The sequence below is a fragment of the Lucilia sericata genome, unplaced genomic scaffold (assembly GCF_015586225.1).
Source record: "Lucilia sericata isolate MDLA Ls3-8-SP2 unplaced genomic scaffold, ASM1558622v1 Contig000093F_arrow, whole genome shotgun sequence".
Taxonomy (NCBI): domain Eukaryota; kingdom Metazoa; phylum Arthropoda; class Insecta; order Diptera; family Calliphoridae; genus Lucilia; species Lucilia sericata.
Window position 1 is genome coordinate 292352 of NW_023994125.1, and position 17996 is coordinate 310347.

The following is a 17996-nucleotide window of genomic DNA, read 5'->3' on the forward strand; positions in this document are numbered from 1 at the left end:
TAAGATTCGGCATAGCCGAATATAAAACTCTTACTTGTTTTGTTTTTGTTTCTTCCAAACCAACGCATCCACAAGATTAAAAATTTTACTAATAGGTTGTCTATATGTACACATGGAGATACATATGTATGTACGTTAACATTATAATTAGTAGCGATCTTATTTTGGTTTTGGGATATCAGATTGATTTTAATTATGCAGCAGTGCCTGCTTTTGTTTTCTTATAAAATGTGAGCGAATCTATTGAAATGGTATCAGTCTCATTTCATTAAGACACAACAACTCATCAGGAGTTTCCCTAGATCTCTTAGAAACACATTAAGCAAGAAGATTCCTAAAATGAAGGTAAAACAAAAATATCATTTAATATTAAAGGAAAATAATTGAACATTTGTTTTCGTGATCTCTAGGTTTTCGTTTGTGTCTTAGCAGTTTTGGTAGCAACATGCTCGGCCGGTTTTATTGGCGGTGGTAGTTTTGGAGGTTCATCAGGTGGCGGTAGCTCATATTCCTCTGGTGGCGGTTACAGTTATGATGCTGGCCATGGAGGATCTGGCTCCGCCGGTGGTGTGGTCAAAACTATCCAAGTAATTCATGGCGGTTCAGTGGGTGGTGGTCATGGTGGTGGTGCTGGTGGTTATGGTGGTCAACAAGAAGTAAAGACTATCAAGGTTATCCATGAACAACAATCCGGTGGTCATGGTGATTTCTCTGGTCATTCTGACTACTCGGGTCATGGTGGTCAACAAGAAGTAAAGACTATCAAGGTTATTCATGAACAACAATCTGGCGGTCATGGTGGTTACTCTGGTCACAGTCATGGTGGTCAACAAGAAGTCAAAACCATTAAGGTTATTCATGAACAACAACCCGCTCCTCAAGTTAGTTATCCTGCTCCAGCTCCAGAATATGGTCACGACCACGGTCACGAAGAAGTCAAAACCATTAAAGTAATCCACGAACAACAACAAGCTCCTCAACATGTAAGTTTCCCTGCCCCCGCCCCTGAACATCACGATCATGCTCCCGTTGAAGAAGTTAAAACCATTAAGGTTATCCATGAACAACAACAAGCTCCTCAACAGGTTAGTTATCCCGCCCCTGAACACGGTCATGAGGAAGTCAAAACCATTAAAGTAATCCACGAACAACAACCCCAACAACATGCTAGTTACCCTGCTCCCGAACATGGCGGCTATGCTGACGCTGGTGCCCCAGAAGTTGTTAAAACCATTAAAGTTATTCATGAACAACAACCCGCTGCTGGCGGTCATGGCGGCTACTCTGCTGGTGGTCACGGCGGTGCTGCTCAAGAAGTTGTTAAAACCATCAAAGTCATTCATGAACAATCCTCTGCTGGGGGTAGTTATGCTGATTCTGGTTATTCTTCTGGCGGTTACTCTTCTGGTGGTTACTCTTCTGGTGGTTATGCTGATGCTGGTTCCTCTGCTGGTGCCGGTTTCGATGATACTTTCGAAACACTCAAATCCTTGAAGGTCATCGGTGCTTTGAGCCCCAACGGCGGTGCTCCATCTGGTGGTGCCAGTTACGGTGGTAGCTTTGGTGGCAGTTACGGTGGTGCTGCTCCCTCAAACTCTTACTTGCCTCCCTCCGGTGGTTGGCAATAAGTTCGCCCTCATCTATGCATTCATATATAGATAGGGAAATAGCGAAGCAAACTTAGCATCCACTCATCTCATGCTCACATCCATCCCATCTCACATTGTAAGTAGACATCAGTTTGTTGGATTGTTTGTCAAGCATGATTGTGCCAAAATCTGTTATTAGTTTTTTAAGTAGTCAATTTTTTTAGTTATGTAAGCCATAGTAGATCCATTTATTGTTACATCAAATGTTTCAGTGTAAAAAACACACACCAAAATTCATAAATAAACTTAGTTAAATAAAAAAAAATATTAAAAAACAAAAACATAATTTGTCTTTCTTTTCAAACGTTAATTGCCGGTGAACTCTTAAGCGTTATAATGACTTGGTCACTATTGAAACACACACGCCAACTTATTTACACCAAAAGAAATTAGTTAGTAGTAGTTAATTAATTTTCAAGTATATTCCAAATATTTGAACTGGTACAAATGTGGGATATTTTATAACAAAATAGTATTGGAATATTTACTTCTTAAACTACAACAAATTTAATAATTTCGTTTAGCTTTACCTTTCAATTGATATACATAATGCCTATATACAAGATTTTGTATCCATGTGTCCCAAAATATGTATCGTGGTTAGTAGTTATTATATAAGTTTATATTTTTTGCAGACTTTATAGAATATACTGGTTAATACTTATGGGATATCCGATAGCTTTGAAAACCTAATTTTAGCAAATACACGGACAGACAGACGATAATCATAAAATCGAATTTCCGAAAATGGGCTGAATCTGGCCACAGAATTTCTTCATCACATCAAAATAATAGCGCGAAGACATCATATTTTTTAAAATCTGTATGTCATCTCAAAGTCCAATATGTTGAATTGAAAATAAAAATATAACCCCCTTTATTCTTTCTTCGAGATAACTTAACCTAAACAAAGATGTCTCCATGCTATTATAGTGTCTCAAATATGGAAAAAACGGAGTTTTTCAAATATAAGAAAACGATATCTCAAAAACCAAATTTGTTAGAGAAATTCTGAGGCCAGATTCGAGTTAAGCTCAATACTCTAGAAAAGTATACTCTGGATTTTGACTTTCGCTCAGAAAAGTATTCTCTGAGTCCCTGAGTTTCAACTTTTTTCATATTTCCTGTGTTATTATAGCAATATTAAAATTTCGAACATTACTTCGAATTTTCGAAATTAAATCAATTAAGCCTTGTTATACAGATAATATAAATTTTAAATTTTATTGCAATCTGTGACATACACTTCACCCAACATTTAACTAAAATTTTTAATGAGTGTATCTCCATTATATTATATTAAAATTACGATGATGCAAAATAACCTACAACATAGCACAACACTCAACGAAGTAACTTTGAAACAAAATGATGAGTTAATACAAATAATAAAACTCATCATTCAACTATCACTATAAAATCAATGATGGACCATGAAAGTAAAATCAGTTACATCTCATCAAACTTAAGGATTACTTTAAAACTTTATCTTCACCGTAAACATAAAGCGGAAGATATGAAGGTCAGTAAAAAAAATCAATAAAAAAATATTTTTTAATTTAATTAAATTTGTTCCCTAAAGTTTTCAGTAACATTTGCTTTAGTGATACTCGTACTTCTACAACTATGTTCAACTATATCGGCTAGACCACCCAAAGGTGGCATTGGCGATGGTTATATATATCCCGTAACAAAAATGGGAACTAAACCCAAGAAAACTACTACATATTATGCTAAACCATTACATCCCCCTAAACCCAAACCTAAACCTCAGGTTTATAAAGTTATTATACATGATCAACCGGCCAATAAAGCACCTCCTCCAAAACAGGAACAAATTTTTAAAATAATAACATTACCAAAACATTCGGGACAGAATGGAGGAGGTAGTTCCCATGCTGGTAAATCGGTAAAAATTTTAAAAATCATACATGTTAAACAACCAAAAGGTGGTCAAGGTGGAGCTTGGGGAAAATAATTTTGGGTAATAGTAATATAAATAAGTGAAATGTAAATATTTATATAAATTATTTTTGTTATTTAAATTTAAATAAAGTATTATTAACATTATTCTATCAATTATGAGCTGAGAAGTTTTATTTTCCAAAAAGTATTTTTGTCGAATTTTATCTTAATTATATTATAATTTTTGAACGATTTATTGATATTTATGATACTTATTTTCGGCAAGAGAGGTTATTTGTGGGTAAAATCAATTATAAGAGATTTTGATTTTATATATAGTTTTTTAAACGAATTCATCATTGCTATTACTATTTATGCAATTTTTTTTCTGAACGGGACAACTGTAGCCCGATTTTTCTCATACTTTACAGTACCGATAATTTCTTTGTGCTGGAAAGTAATTCGTGCAAACTTTTATAACAATTGCTACATAATAGACGATAGAACACTTTGGGTGAAGTTCATCTTATAAGCTCCTTTTTTATGGACTCTGTCTTGCCAACGACGGACGAACATAGTTGGATCGTATTCGATCGAACCCAGAATATACATGTATGTATGTATATAATTTACGTTGTAACAGCGCCAATACACATGTTGAGCTTAAAACAACTATAAATCGAACAAGTGGGAAAGTATAGTCGGGCATGGCCGACCATATAAAACCCTACACCATGAGTATATTTTAAAAATTTGTATTTTTCACAAAGAATCTTTTATGTTGAATTTTACCTTAATTCCAAAGTATTTAAGTAATTTATTGATAAAAAAAAATTTTCTAAATGAGGCTTTATATAGGAGTATAGGTCAAACATGGGCCGATCCTCATTAAATTTGGGAAAAGGATATATTTTTAAATAATAGTTAACTATGTTGAGTTTCATTGCGATACAAATGGTTACAAGTCAATTTTAGACGTTTAAGACATTTTTTGAAGGGGGGTTTGTATGGGGGCTAGGGTCAAATAAGAGCCGATCATTACGAAAATCTGCATTTATACTTATATAAAACTTATTTGTGCCAATTTTTAGAGAGATAATAGCGTACCTCCCAAATCGGGAGGTACGGTTGTATGGGGGCTAGGTGAAATAATGGACCAATTTCAACCATTTTCATTTCTTCGTCCTTGTGCCAAAAAACATGCTTGGTCCAAATTTCATCAAATTATCTTGAAAATTGCGGCCTGTACCTTGCCCACAAGGTTTACATGGACAGCCAGCCAGCCGGACAGACGGACGGACATGTCTTAATCGACTCAAAATGTGATTCTGAGTCGATCGGTATACTTAAAGGTGGGTGTAGGACCAATATTTTTGTGTGTTACAAACATCAGCACAAACGTATAATACCCTCCCCACAATAGTGGTGTAGGGTATAACAACTTTAATATTGCCTTTATTTTAAGGCAAACCCATCATCGGACTATATCTCAGCAAATATAAGAGATTTTTAAATATTTCGAAAAGTATTGTTATGGTAAATTATGACAAGTTGCTCCAAAATAAAGGGGTTTAAAATTTTAGGACACGGTATTAAGAAAACATGTTTTGATGAAGAAATTCAGGAATTCAGCAGAACTCAACCCTTTATAACTACAAGTCAATATTTTAATGTTAATTTTAAGCCAGTCATTTTGATAAAAATGAAGAACAATTAAAATTAAAACAATATCAAACTGCAGCATTATAAAGAGTTTTCTTCCCATATAAATCTGCATATTTTGAAATGCATTAGATCCGATCACAAAATCACAACAACTTTTAATTATATATAATTTATTTTTTTTAACTTAATCCTAAACAGTTCATATTACATACTAAATAACAATAACGGTAATGATTCTACAGTTTTTACATAGAGACTAGATTAATCACATGTGGCTAACATAGCCAACCACAAAGTGCTTAATTCCATCCGTGAGAATGACCACCTTGTTCGTGGAATACTTTAATGGTTTTAACTTCTCGATGACCGCCATGGCCATGTTCAAAATGACCGCCGGAGAAACCACCATGGGAGTGACCAACATCTTCATGAATTACTTTGACGGTTTTAACTTCTTGGTGACCACCAAAATGTTCAACATGACCGCCGGAGAAACCACCATGACCACCTTCTTCGTGGAATACTTTAATGGTTTTAACTTCTTGATGACCACCATGACCATGTTCGAAGTGACCACCGGAGAAACCTCCATGACCACCTTCTTCGTGGATTACCTTAACAGTTTTAACCTCTTGATGACCGCCGGAGAAACCTCCATGACCACCTTCTTCGTGGATTACCTTAACAGTTTTAACTTCTTGATGACCGCCGGAGAAACCGCCATGGGAATGACCACCTTCTTCGTGGATGACTTTAACGGTTTTAACTTCTTGGTGGCCACCATGTTCAATATGACCGCCGGAGAAACCGCCATGACCACCTTCTTCGTGAATTACTTTAACGGTTTTAACTTCTTCGTGACCACCGTGACCATGCTCGAAATGACCGCCGGAGAAACCGCCATGACCACCTTCTTCGTGGATTACTTTAACAGTTTTTACTTCTTGATGTCCACCATGTTCGAAGTGACCACCGTGAGAATGGCCACCTTCTTCGTGAATTACTTTAACAGTTTTAACTTCTTCGTGACCGCCATGACCATGTTCGAAATGACCGCCAGAGAAACCTCCATGACCACCTTCTTCATGAATTACTTTAACAGTTTTAACTTCATGATGACCACCGTGACCACCAGAGAAACCTCCATGACCACCTTCTTCATGGATTACTTTAACAGTTTTAACTTCTTCGTGACCACCATGACCATGTTCGAAGTGACCGCCGGAGAAACCACCATGTCCACCTTCTTCGTGGATTACTTTAACAGTTTTAACTTCTTGATGACCACCATGGAATTGTTCAACATGACCACCAGAGAAACCGCCATGACCGCCTTCTTCGTGGATCACTTTAACAGTTTTAACTTCTTGATGACCACCGTGGAATTGTTCAACATGACCACCAGAGAAACCACCATGACCACCTTCTTCGTGGATTACTTTAACGGTTTTGACTTCTTCATGACCATGATCAAAACCACCAGAGAAGCCACCATGACCTCCATGGCCACCTTCTTCGTGGTGAACTACAACTGTGTGAACTTGGCCACCATCATGACCGCCATGGCCTCCTGCACCATAACCATAACCACCACTACCGCCACTGTTACCACCTTCAAGAATGCCAGCCAATAAACCGGCAGAGCAAGTAGTTGCCATAACAGCCAAAATACAGATGAATACCTAAAAACATTTGCAAAAAAGTAATCCTTTAAATATCGGCCCAAATAATCCACAGCATTTGATGTACGAACGATTTTTTTACCTTCATGTTGGAAATTTTGCGCTTAAGTCTTGTTTAATTTCCAACTAAAGCAAAACTGGAACTACTCTAAGGAATGTAAGTAACGAACTGATACTGTCTGCAAGTTCATCAATGATTTTTATACTAAAACTATAAAATCATTATAATCATTGTCGTCATCACTTTATTGTAATAAATTCAAATACTCTTCATAAATAGTTCATTCATTTCATTTAAATTCATTTAAAAATTACACAATTTCAAATAAAAATATATTTTGCATTTTGAAATTCCCCAAAATCTTCAAAATCTCTTCAAATACTTTTGTTAAGAGATTTTTTGTTGTTGTTTCATATATAAAATTAAAAAACAATAAAAAAGCTAACACTTTACAAGTAGTTTTTGCTAAATAAATATACAATATTTATACAGCATCCCAATTTTTCTGTTCGAACTAAAAGTATCAAACCCAATAAAAAAAAAATTGGCTAACATTATTTTATATCTCATTATCATATGAATGAATTATGATCGCGACGATTATTTTGAATTTATTAATGAGTTGGGGACGCCTATTCAACAAAAATCTTGTTGTTGTTCAAGTTTATAAAAATTTATGTTTTTGTTGTTGTAAACATTTAAACCAAAAAATTTCTTTCTTCAAAATAGTTTGCAAAAATTTAAAATTTTGCATAAAAAATATATTTTTGCAAAAGTTTATTATAAATTTACATTAATTTGAAAACAATTTCGATTTCATTTTTCACCACTTTGGTTTATAATTTAAAGATTTGATTAATTTAAAAAACATTTTTGTGCTCAGTATTTAATTAAAAAAGTCACTCCGTATTGATTCCCATTGAATCAGAAACGTAAAGACTTGTATTTTCTAGACGCATTATTTTTATGAAAAAGTACCATAAAGTCAAATTGTTATTCTAAGTTCAGACCCTTAAGGTCCGAGTGATTTGCAAGATAAGACCAGTAATCAAACAAAGGAAAATTAGTCTGATTAGAAAAGCTGCTGAGAAGCTAGCCAGGCCAGCCAAATGAAAAAGATCACCCATCTGTCACTATTTCAGATTAATTTTCAAGAGAATCCTTGACATTATCAAACAGTCCTGGAATAGTAGATTGGATTGCAAAATATCAAAGGCCTTATGGCCAACACTTGATGATCAGACCCTTAACGTCCGAATGATTTGTGAGATAAGACCAGTAACCATCAATAAAGGAAAATTATTCTATTTCCAAAAAGATGCTGAGAAGCCAGCAAGCCAGAGTTCAATCAAATGAAAAATGGCTACCAAGAAACTTATAGGTCTGGAAAGGCGCAGTCTAATGATTCATCATCACATCTGTCATTATTTTAGATTAATTTCCAAGAGAATCCGTGACATCATCAAACGTTCCTGGAATAGTAGATTGGATTGCAAAATATTAAAGGCCTTATGGACAACCCTTGATGTGAGGGCTACCAAGATACCACATACAGTCATATTCTAAGATCAGACCCTTAAGGTCCGACTGATTTGTGAGATAAGATAAGACCAGTAACCATCAATAAAGGAAAATTATTCTAATTCGAAAAGATGCTGAGAAGCCAGCAGCCCAGAGGTCAATCAAATGAAAAAGGGCTACCAAGAAACTTATAGGACTGGATAGGCGCAGTCTAATGATTCTCACAGAGATCTTAACGGGTCATTTCTCACTTATGGCCTTTGTCAGTAAGTTGGACAGTAATATACCGTACTAATGGGCAGGATATGTGAAGATGTAGAGGAACTAGAGACGTTTAAGCACATAATTTGCCACTGTCCTAGAATACAGAATGAAATGGCTGGGAATTAGGTTCCATGACCAACTGGGGGAAATTGCGGGACTCAAACCTTTATGGGGAAACTCAGATTCTCTCACAATTCTTTCTTCAGGGAATCGATTTGATAAAACTTTCAAGTTAAAACCTCTTGAGAATCGACCTGTTCAATTCCTCTCTCCTCTTAACTTGTTTTTTTTTCGAGTGAATTGAACCTTTTTATAAGCATAACCGTTCTTAATCTATCACCATTATGTAGATCATTATGTAAGATGTAAGAAAGCTTCAAAGCTTTGTCTGTAGTTTAGATATTTTTATAGGCAAGGGAGTTCTTAACATACAAATTTTTGAAAATTTCAAATCGGCCCTATCCATTCCAAAATTTTGGTTATAAACCTAATGTATATATCCGATTTAAACTAATAAAAATCTTAAATTAACAAAAGTAAACTCTTATACAAACTCTCTTTTATAAAAAGCAGTGTGATCATCATTCATTTTGTTAGACAAAAAAAATATGGGTCATTAAAGATTCTCATTAGAGGTTTGTATGTGAAATAAACAAAATTAAATTAATAATATTTAATAACAAAAAGAAAGACATAAACAAAATAACACTAATCTCTTATGTCGGCAGCAAAATTAAAAAAAAAACACCAAGTACTTTATATAATTGTGATAATAAATTTATCAAAATATGAACAGTGGTTGGGAGACAATTTATTTTCGGAAGTGAACATTTTTCAACTGAAAACTTTTTCAATGTAAAATATGTAAATTTATTTTTAATTTATGTACATATTAAGTACATATTAAGCAGAACATTTTTATGAGAGTAATAAAATTTAAAAAACTCTTTTGAATTGAAAATAAAAGATTTACAGACCACTGTGCATTAAATAGATACAAAATTATGACAAAAAAAGGCGTGTAAAGGTAAAAGACCATTAAATGGAGAATTATTCTCGTTAACTGAACCATACAAGTGTTATGTCGAGTTGAAATGTGTTAAAAACAAAAACAAAAGTTTTTTTAATAATTGCATAATGGTGGTGGTAAATGAACTACCAAAAAATGGGTGTATGTAGAAAGATCACTTACAGCCACCAAAAAAACCAAAACCGTACATAAAATCTAACGATCCAACAACAATTGGGCCAACAGAGCATGTAAGATTTCATAATTATTATGAATTTTTTTTAAAAATTAGTTTTAACAATTTAAGTTTTAAAATCTCTTATTTGAAGTTTCAATTAGTTGAAATTTGTGCTTAAAAGAGTAAAGAACTAAAAACTAGAATAATTATTAAGAAAAACAACAAAATAATAATAATAATGCTATACTTTATAATATTATTAACATTTCTAAAATGTTTAACCTCATATCCTATATCCAGTGAAAAATCCTCAATTGTACGTATTTACACTAAAGGAATAATGCCTTACGAAACCGATATTCTTTTACCATATTCTATAATACAAAAAATAAACGATCAACAAATATCGGGACATCAACCTTTTAAAACAAAAATACATGCTGTTATAAGACCAGGCAGTAAATTTATACCGAAATATCGTAAAAGTCGTAATAATCTTATTACTCCCACACGAAATTCCTTAAAAGGTCACATACATTTTCAACGAGATCGTTTTAATGCTAGAAATTTTAAACTTTATGATGATGATGGTGAATATTTATTAAATTTAAAATATCCTGATGAGTTAGCAATTGGAGAAATACAACATCCAGTTATTACAAATACTACCACAATGTATGTGGATAAGGGGCCGGTGCAAATGATAGCGGGAAATACAAATCGGGATTTGAAAAAATTAAGATCATCAAAAAAAGTAGTGCAACATGTGTGGATCAATTTGAAATAATTAATAATAGTTTTTGTGAAATATTTAAATAATGTTTTGATAAATAAATTATTATATTAGTGAAATAAAAAAATTAGCTGGATGTGTTTTGAATTGAGAAAAGGTTCTTAATTAGAATTGAAATAAATTCATATTCTTTAAAATTGTGTAATATTTGGGATGTAAATTTTCAGGTGATATTTAATTAAGAATCATCGAAAGTTTTTCATAAAATATTTTTTCAATAAGAAATTGAAATTAGTTGGAATAAAATTTTTGTGCCTAAGTAAGAGGAAAAAAGGTGGAATTTAATTTTATTTTAATAAAATTTCGTAAAAATGAGGACGATTATTTTGATATTGGCCACCAATGTTATATACCAATTTAAACACTGAGTATTTTGAAGATTTAAGGCCCGAAAAAAAGTGTTCTTAACCTAAAAAGGAATTTGGTTCTCTATCGTTCTAAACGTATTTTATGGATTTAAATTTAGAAAATCTTTATGGAATTAAAATCTATACGAGGGAAATTTTTGTCACTTTTTCGTTCTTTATCTATAGAATGAGAATCTAGAAGAGGGGAGTTTTTGGTACTTTTTTTGGTACACGATCACTGTAGCGTCTTGCAGGCTGAAAATGATTTCCAATTTGCCTAACATCTAGTATACGCTGGCCCATTTATGATGAGCGAAGGTCTCTTAGATTCATTGAGCTTTCAAGAATGATTCCATACCAAGTAGCCATCCTGACGGGTCACTGTATTAGCATACCAGGAAACTGAAACCTCCATTTACTAAGACTACTGCTCGAATTGTCACAACGAGGATGAAAAGGAAACTGCACTTTCAATTTCTTTGTCTCTGTCCTGCCTTAACAAACATTAGGACTGAGTTCTTTGGTAGTCCGATATGGCATGACCTAGGGGCTCTCTCTTATATTAACATAAACAAGATAAAGTCGTTCATTTGTTGTTCGATCCCATGTTGAACTCGGACATGTAATGTCCAAAGGTTGGGTCGAGGTATGATCTGTTATAAGGTATTACAACGGAATCAAGTGAGTCGATCATTAGCCGACTGGCATGGCATGACCTAGGGGCTCTCTCTTATATTAACATAAACAAGATAAAGTCGTTCAGTTGTTGTTCGATCCCATGTTGAACTCGGACATGTATTGTCCAAAGGTTGGGTCGAGGTATGATCTGTTATAAGGTATTACAACGGAATCAAGTGAGTCGATCATTAGCCGACTGGCATGGCATGACCTAGCGGCTCTATCTTATATTAACATAAACCAGATAGAGTCGTTCATTTGTTGTTCGATCCCATGTTGAACTCGGACATATAATGTCCAAAGATTGGGTCGAGGTATGATCCGTTATAAGGTATTACAACGGAATCAAGTGAGTCGGTCATTAGCCGATTACCTCATTAACCTAACATATGGGACTCTAGAGTAGGGTTTAACACTTTCACAATAGAAACAAATAGGTGTGGGACATATATTAACAAAATGGCGGCTTATTCTATTAATTACGCCATGAATTTAAATTTTTAAAGTTATAATCGATTCTATTGGATCTGTATAGAATCTATCTGTAATATATCCCCAGAAAAAGAAATAATCCATTTACCGTAAACGCAATTTTATTCCAATTAAGATCTTCTAATCACCCCTATTCTGCATTTCGATTACGTTTCCACATTCAGTTACGCTACGATCGAAAATTGGTATTCCAACAAAAATTCGGAATCGTAAGAAAAAGAAGATTGTGTGTATTCTGCATTACGATCGTACCTACGTTTTTGTAAGTTGTTAATTTAGTGAAGGAGCTTCGAATCGAAATGCAGAATACCATAGATGCCAAATGGAGAAAATTTCGATTCGAATTGAAATTCAGAATATTGGTGAATATGAAAATTTTGCGAAAAATGGGCGAACAAGAAGTAGTGAGCGTGTCATCTCCCACATAAAGTTAATACCTAAATTCGTATATCTGAGAAACTATAAAAGTAGAGTGTTTAAATTTTTTACGATCGCCTTAAACATCAATATTTTAGACAAAAAAAGTAAAAAGTAAAAGCGGTGATAAGAACTAATTTTAATTTTGCTTCTATTGTATAACAGATCCTTATATAAGTCCATCATCTAAAAACCACTTATAATACTCATTAATAGCTGCCCTGAAAGCATCACAAATTCGACTGTAATATCATACTTGTTTTCACATTTTCAGACACTATGTTTAACACTTAGATCCCCGGAAATTTAAAACATCGTTATTATTTTTTTGAAAAAATGTTTTAATTGTTTCTTTTTATTAAATATTATTAATTATTTGTTATGACAGTACATGTTTGTTTAAAAATATAAAATAAAACGTTATTACATACAGATAATTAATTAGCATTTAAATAACTAAAAATTAAATTAAAAGTTTATTTTTTAGGATTTTTTAAGATAAAACTACAAAGACATTTTAAAACTAAGTTTTTTTTTCAATTGAAACTTATAAAGTAAATTAAGCTTTAATAGAATTAAAGGACTTAATTAAAACTAATTATGAAAACTTTAGTTTTTTTTTTCCTTCGATAGGATTAAGTACAATTTTTTTGTTGTATTGTTTACTTTAAATAGGTATGAGTGTAAATATAAAATGTAAAGAACAGGAAGTAAGTGATGAAGAGTGAAAGAGAGAGAGAGTTGAATATAATGTTAGTGTTGTTGTTTTTATATAATTATAAATTGAAATGCATAAATATTAGAGCTTAGACATAATTAAATTAGTTTTATATACTTTAGTTTTATGTTTCGTAAAAGAAAACACAAATTTTAACAAAAGTTTAAACTTTAAAATGTTGTTTGTTTTTGACTAAATTTTTTGTGGCGATTTATTATTAATATTCTCTTTCTTTTTTTTTTTTTTGTAGATGATAAAAAAGAAATAAAATCATTATTGCTTTAAAAGAGTGTTATTTGTTATTAATTTAAAGTTAACAAATACATACATATTACTATTGCTTTGTGTTTTAGTTAATGTGTTTAATATGATGATAAGAAACTAAATTGTATATTTTGTTTTATTTTTTTATGGTTTTAAACTGAAATATACATACTTATAGTGATATGTGATTATTAATATTTTATTAATAAAAAAAAAAAACAGTTCAAAAAAGTGTTGTTGGTTTATTTGTTTGGTGGTAGTAGGTTTGTTTTTCTTTATTTGTTTTGAATTTCGAAAAAGCTTTAATATCGAATTTCTAATTATTTCTTAGTGTTTTAATTATAAGTAATTTTATTTCTTTGTTATTATATATTAAGTGCAAAAATATTTATTTTTTTATATTATATACTTTATTTATGTTAAAACATTTTCATTTATGTATTTCCTTTGTAAATGTTATTTACAGCAAGACGGTTTAAAATTTCTTTTGTTCTTTCAGGGTTAATATTTTTTTCATTAATTTCTTTGTTTTCTATAAGTATGATTTACAACCAATTTTCACATTCAATCATTGTCATAAATTTAATTTTTTGTTTCTTTAAATTTGAATCAAATTGTTTTTAAAAACTTTTCATTGCTACAGTCTCTAGGGGTTTATTTCTTCTTAATACCTACAATTCCTTTTAATCGGTTAATGAGTGAAAAAAAAGCAAATTAAAAATAATTTAAAAACAATAAAGGGCTTTTAACATAAAATACTATTTGTTTATAGTTTTTTTTTTAATGTTTGCATTTTATAAAAAGGCACTTTATGCAAATATTAGTTAAGGAAAACAAAACAGAAACGTTGAAGAGGGGGAATGCTATTAAATTCATTTGTTAAAGTTTTATTAATTTGTTAACAACAAAGTGGTTAAATAAAAATAAACCAAATACTTTATATTTGAGTAAAATTTTTTGTTTAAGTGTAAAAATTTGAATGTTTTTTTTTAATGGAAGATCAGTTTGTATGGGTTGATTGATTGGCTTGATGGTTTTTATTATAATAAAAATTAAATTAAAAAGAAGAAAATATGATTATAAATTTGGCAGTTGAATAATAATTTCAATAAAATCCATTTAAAATCTCGATTATTATGATTTTTTTATGTAATTTGAGTTGTAATAAAACAGCAATACAAATTAGAGTTGTAAAAATTTGAAATATTTAGGAAAAAAATTTATCACTAAAGACTGCCTGCTTCAGACAAGAATGAAATTTAATTTGCCCAAATATAAGAAATTTTCTTGAAAAATATTTAATTTTTATAGGATTTTAGCTTTAGTTTTTCAAAATTTTTATTTGTTCAGAACTAGCCGTTTAACCTTCCACTTAAGGTTATCCTAGCCACCGACTACCTAGTTGACTAGCTATTTTAACATGTGCTTGTCCTAACAGAAAGTCAATCGTCATACAATTTATGTACGTTTCATATTTTTAATGATTTGGGGATTCGATTCTTACTATTTATCACAAAATCCATTTCAAACTTAAATGTTTCGGAAACTTAAAACTTGTGCGAGTTTTACAAGCTTTTAGCAATGTTAGTTAATTAGTTTTATTAGTCACTTTGTAAAATAGTTTTAGTTTTATATTCGACAATATGAAATTAAAATCGAATTTCGTAGTAATTTTTGTTTAGCTCATGATCCTCAAAAATATCAAAAAATCAAATTTATGTTCAAAAGTCTTTAAAGGCTAAACAGTTTCTACTTATGCCAGATTTGTGCGGATTTGTTTTTTATTTCACTCAAAGTTTTGAAGTCGATAAATTTTCTTTTGATCCTGGACTCGCAACAGTATTTTGAGTATCAGACAATTTGACAAGAGGTTTTGAAGATTGAAGAAATTGGTTTTGTTATTTTGTAATAATTTAATTTTCACAATTCACTGTCGTTCCTACGACAATTGCACTATCATCCCACAGTTGTATACATACAGGTCTGAGTTTAAAACAAGTTAGGGCGTCATCGTCGTTACCTCGACTGTTTTGCGTCTCACGAATGGTATAATATATGACATCGAAAAACAATTTCTTGTTATATGTACGTTGTCTACAATAACCGCTAGTATTCATTTTATCTCAAAGTGAAGTAAAGTTTTGACCGGTGGACGTCATAAAATACTCAGATTATACGCTGATGGAAACCATTAAAACTCTTAAACTGTTTACTGGACGAGTACTTTGGAAAACAAAGTCAGCTTTCTATACAAAGATTTACACATGTGTGTGAAGAGTATTCCTCAAAGACTAGGACTGGTCCAAAGCTAATCCGAATATATGTACAAAAACATACTGCATTTAACATTGTGATGTTCTAGGTGATTGCCACTTAATCCATCCATGCATCCCATTAATCCCAAAACTAAAGTTATGGGAGTACATGATCCTATGTTAAAAAAATAAACATGATCCTGGTCAACAATACATAGGACTACTAAACGGATCTTGTACCCCAATAATGTTTACAAGGGAGTAGTTCCACGACTTTTATTGAACAAACTAACATTCAAATTCCTGATAAATAGTACAAAATCTATTATTCAAAGAGTAATGTTTGTTGGTTATTGATAAACTCAAAACTAAACGGGCCCATACACAACACCAACCAATTGGACTCGAGTGAGCTTGTGGTACGATTGTATCAATTGATTGTGTGATATTTTTGTGATTGTACCAAATTAACATTGTGCAAGCATGCTGGAGTATTATATGATTCAAACTTGAAGCTAATTAATAGGAGTAAAAATCAAAAATATATTTCAGGGGTGGCGAGTTATAGGTAAGGTTAGTTAAACTCCTGTAAAGTGTTAAATGTGTCCGATAAATGACGTATTAGTTTTATATTTGAATCAATGGTTAACGCTAAACCGATTAAAGTAGTTTGGTACCAAAATGAAGAGGTATCAACTAGTTAAATAATAAATTAAAAAGGTAAGTAAACTTTTTAAATAATTTTCTTTAGAAAATATCTTCCAAAGTAAAGAAATTTTCAACAAGAAAATATTTCGAAAACTTAGAGGATAATTTCAGATTACCGAAATTTTTTCTAGAAAAAAATCTTTTGAATCCGAAAAATATTCTTCGAACAGAAACCTAATTTCTGTAGTAGATATTAATAAAACGTTTAGTAAAAATTATTTAGAAAAAAAATTAGTTTTTTCATTAGTAAAAAGTTGTGATGATATGACAATTATCCCCAAAAATATTGAAGAATAGAATTAACTTTCAAACAAACTCTTAGAAAAATTTCACTAAATTGACTTTTTTCTTGTTCTATCTATGAATGTTGCTATTTTTCATATTCATAAAATATTTTCCCTACAAATATCTGAATTTTTACAACTCTAGTTATGAAAAAAGGAAAAGTAAATAAGATGATGTAAATGTTATTAAATAAAAAAACATAAATTAAAATCACACACTCACATACCAAAATCATTCTAAAATTAAATTGTATTAATACAAAACGGCCACATGCACACAGGACTACATACATTACAAAACAGAATCAAAAAATTAAATATACTAATTAAAAATACAAATTTAATTGGTGTTAAAATACTTTAAATTCAAATTCACATAAATTTAGGTGAAATTTAAAATTAATAAAATTAATAAACTAATAATTGATAATAAAAAAAGAACAAAATGTAAAGGTGCTGCCTGCAGCTGCTAAAACCAATTTCGAACCAAAAAGGAAAAGCAATGCAAAAAAAAACATGTTAATTTTTTAATAAGTTTAATTTTTTCACTTTATAAACAATGATTTTTTGTGTTATAATTACAAATAAGGAGTGTTTTTTTAATAAATTAAAAAACAGAAAAACAAAAATTTAGTTACACACAAAAAAAATAAAGAAAAAACAAAATTAAAATTATATAATAAAATAAAAATTAGAAACAAAGATAATCAAAAAAAAAAATAATAAAGAAAAAAACATTAATAAATAAATGTATTAAGAGAATATAAGTAAAAAGGTTAACTATTAAACATAAAAATTGTATAAGACCTGTGTACTTATTATTTCTTAAATATTAACAATCATATTTTGCAATTGGCTGAGGGTGGTACCAAAATGATTGCTTTCGGGTAAATTTCGTATTTGCAAAAGCCATCGTTGACATTCTAAACATTTACGATGGCGTTCTTCGCGTGTAACATCCACACCCAAACCATTGACCCAGGGATCAAGATTATCCTGAATAATTGGCAAGAAATTTGAGAGTATAACACGTAGCGTATCACAAGCACGTGTATAGTGACTAAAATAAAAAAGAAAATTAAAATGATATATTGTTTAGAATATAAGCAATCCGTTTGCAAAACAAAAGTTTTAAGAACCGTGTCTTTTTATCATTAAATATAAAA

The 17996-nt window shown here is 31.2% G+C and overlaps 4 protein-coding genes across 6 annotated transcripts in view; 2 read left to right on the forward strand and 2 right to left on the reverse strand.

Moving 5' to 3' along the window:
- The first annotated feature begins 243 nt into the window (after positions 1–243).
- On the forward strand, positions 244–1922 carry LOC119599849 (serine, glycine and glutamine-rich protein-like). The gene is made up of 2 exons (XM_037949759.1): positions 244–345; positions 411–1922. Exons 1-2 carry the CDS (start codon positions 340–342, stop codon positions 1626–1628), a joined length of 1224 nt encoding a protein of 407 aa, XP_037805687.1. The 5' UTR covers positions 244–339; the 3' UTR covers positions 1629–1922.
- Positions 1923–3119: 1197 nt separating this feature from the next.
- LOC119599846 lies at positions 3120–3688 on the forward strand. The gene is made up of 2 exons (XM_037949755.1): positions 3120–3171; positions 3232–3688. Exons 1-2 carry the CDS (start codon positions 3166–3168, stop codon positions 3625–3627), a joined length of 402 nt encoding a protein of 133 aa, XP_037805683.1. The 5' UTR covers positions 3120–3165; the 3' UTR covers positions 3628–3688.
- A 1684-nt stretch (positions 3689–5372) lies between these two features.
- On the reverse strand, positions 5373–7071 carry LOC119599852 (glycine-rich cell wall structural protein 1.8-like). Its single transcript, XM_037949762.1, has 2 exons — positions 6984–7071; positions 5373–6901 (listed from the first exon to the last, which is right to left on the reverse strand). The coding sequence occupies exons 1-2, from the start codon at positions 6987–6989 to the stop codon at positions 5519–5521; spliced, it is 1389 nt and encodes a 462-aa protein (XP_037805690.1). The 5' UTR covers positions 6990–7071; the 3' UTR covers positions 5373–5518.
- A 5868-nt stretch (positions 7072–12939) lies between these two features.
- LOC119599855 (katanin p80 WD40 repeat-containing subunit B1) overlaps positions 12940–17996 on the reverse strand; it is a 41249-nt gene continuing 36192 nt past the window's right edge. Inside the window, exon 10 of one of the 3 annotated variants that reach the window (XM_037949767.1) lies at positions 12940–17890. In XM_037949767.1, the coding sequence (XP_037805695.1) occupies positions 17656–17890 (235 nt within the window). In that variant the 3' untranslated portion in view covers positions 12940–17655. The remainder of the gene's footprint in view (positions 17891–17996) is intronic. The other 2 variants (XM_037949766.1, XM_037949765.1) reach the window with 2 other exon arrangements.